Genomic DNA, 2,696 nt, shown 5'->3' on the forward strand with positions numbered 1-2,696 from the left:
TATCATAATAAATGTGAAAAACAACTTATCATCAACCTTTGCTTTGCCGATGACCTATGTTTGTTTGCTAGAGGTGATGTTAGCTCGGCGAGTTGTATTATGACATCGATTACTAAGTTTACGCAGATGTCAGGATTAACGCCTAGTATTCAAAAGAGTACAGCTTATTTTTGCAATATACCGAATCTTGTTAAAATTGCTATTCTCAATATCCTGCCGTTTGTGGAGGGTGCTCTCCCGGTTCGGTATTTGGGAGTCCCTCTTATTTCGTCTCGGCTCTCATATTCAGATTGTCATATCCTGGTGGAGCGTGTGGAAAACCGTATTAACAGTTGGAAGAATAAATTTCTGTCGTTTGCTGGCCGTCTTCAGCCGATTATTGCAGTTTTGTCGTCTATGTATGTGTACTGGTCTTCCGTTTTCTTATTACCGGCTCATGTTATTAAGGAATTGGAGGCCCTTATGCGTAATTTCTTATGGGCTATGGATGCGACTCATAAGGGGAGAGCGAAAGTGGGATGGAAGGTGGTTTGTCTTCCAAAGCATGAAGGTGGGTTAGGCATTAGAAGGATACGGGACGTGAATCGTGCTCTTATGGCTTTCCATGTGTGGAGTATCGTTACAAACCGAGAATCGCTTTGGGTTGCTTGGATTCATTCTTATCGGTTAAGAGGTCGTACTCTATGGAATTGTAAACCTGTCACCAATTGTTGCTGGAGCTGGAGGAAGATAATTCAGATACGGTCAGAGTTTAGACGCTATTTTTGGGTAAAAGTCGGAAATGGAAACTCTACATCAGCATGGTACGATTTTTGGTGTGATGGTGGTCCGCTATGTTCTTTCCTTTCTCCGAGGGTTATTACTCGAGCTGGATTTGGCCTAGCTGATACCGTTCAGGATGTTTATGGGGATGGTACCTAGAACTGGCCAGTCGAGTGGAGGAATTTATTTCCGGTTATTAATCAGTTGGATCATCTTCATTGTACTCCGGATACTAGTGGCCGTACTTTGTGGAAGGTTGGTAACAATATGAGCGATTTTTCTTCCTCATTGGCTTGGGACTCCATTAGAGCTACCGAGGCCGAGGTGGATTGGGTTAAATTTGTTTGGTTTTCTCAGTGCATTCCGCGCCATGCGTTCCATATGTGGTTAGTAATGCGGGGTAAACTGTTGACCCAAGACAAAATTTTGCAATGGGATTTGTCTAGGAGGAAGAGTATGAACATGATGTGTTGTGTGCTATGCTATGCGAATGTGGATTCCCATGAACATCTTTTTTTCGAATGTGGCTTTTCATCTCAAGTGTGGAGTTTGGTTAGATCCAAAGGGAACAAGGCAACTGTCGATTCGAAATGGAGCAACATTGTTGATTGGTTACGGGACCGGGCTACTTCTAAATCGGCTGATAATTATGTAAGTCGATTAATTGTGGCTGCCACGGCTTATACCATTTGGCAAGAGAGGAACGCTAGACTCTTCAAGAATCATGCAAGACCACCGGATACGGTGCGTAACCTCATCTTAAGTATTGTCCGATACAAGCTAATGGGAGTTAAGCTCAAGAACACGGATAGAGTGAGAAAATTGCTAGAAAGCTGGGAGATTCATAGCGACGGTGTCATTGATAATGGAGGCTGATTGTTCTTGATGGTTTTTTCTTATTTTCTAGAAATTTGTCTAGGTGTTGATACTTTTTGTTGGTTTTATTTCGGGTTTTGGTTTTTACAGTCATAGGGGTCTGTCCTATGTCTGAACTAGTATTGGCTTCTCAACACTACTTGTTTTTATTGGTTGTGAATATATAGAATCACCGGGGTAACCCTTTACCCAAAAAAAAAACGAGCCACCGGAATCCTTATCATCAAACAACACTTAATCATCATTCATTATTCCAAGCAGTCAATCATCATTAAAATTGTTTGTAAACAAAACCCTACATCATGATCCCTATCTCATATGCATATTATAACAATACATACTTCTATAACCAAAAACCACAAGCACAACACAGCCAATCCACAAGAAATCGAATCCAAACATGTTATCATACTAACCGTGAGATGTGCAGATGGTGAGGGTGTGCTAGAACGAGAGAAAGCTCCGATGAGAAGAAGGGTTTGCCATCGATCTCGAGAAGGGAAGGAGAGAGTGCTAGGGTTTGCTATTTCCTTTTATGTTTATCAAACCAATCCTCCCAATCTCGTGAATATATGCGTACAAGCAAACACAGTGGGCTTCTAATGGATTTGGGCCGAGAGCCCTTTTGGCGAAGATCATTCTTCGCCAAGTTGTGAGTGTGACGAAGAATGACGAAGACCTATTCTTAGTCGAGGGTCTTCGTCGGGGAATGGCTATGACGAAGATTCATTCTTCGTCGAGGGTGATCCTTCGTCAAGTGTATTGTGGAATCCAGAATTAAACATGAACATGTATGACTAACTCTTAAGTTTTCATGCAACATTCAAACGTAATCAATACTTTAATCACTCAATTATCATGCACAAGATACAACATAAAATGAGTTGTGAAACAAATGATGCGTAGGGGAAAGGCCTTGAAATCTCTAGTTTTCACATCATCCCCAACTTGAAAGAAATTTCGTCCCGAAATTTGATAAGTAACCCAAAGCAGCCAGGTGATAGACCAGGATGACTGTGGATTTTCCTCGGGTACCACATCATCCACAACTTGAAAGG

The 2,696-nt window shown here is 41.7% G+C and overlaps 1 protein-coding gene across 1 annotated transcript; it reads left to right on the plus strand.

The window, feature by feature from the left end:
* The first annotated feature begins 1,029 nt into the window (after positions 1–1,029).
* On the plus strand, positions 1,030–1,638 carry LOC110914279. Its single transcript, XM_022159078.1, has one exon. It carries the CDS (start codon positions 1,030–1,032, stop codon positions 1,636–1,638), a length of 609 nt encoding a protein of 202 aa, XP_022014770.1.
* The last annotated feature ends 1,058 nt before the right edge of the window (positions 1,639–2,696 follow it).

This window comes from Helianthus annuus, chromosome 4, assembly GCF_002127325.2.
Source record: "Helianthus annuus cultivar XRQ/B chromosome 4, HanXRQr2.0-SUNRISE, whole genome shotgun sequence".
Classification (NCBI taxonomy): Eukaryota; Viridiplantae; Streptophyta; class Magnoliopsida; order Asterales; family Asteraceae; genus Helianthus; species Helianthus annuus.

What these genes read in the sequence shown, in the direction of transcription:
- LOC110914279 (XM_022159078.1), top strand. Translation starts at nt 1,030, where the DNA reads ATGAGCGATTTTTCTTCCTCATTGGCTTGGGACTCCATTAGAGCTACC.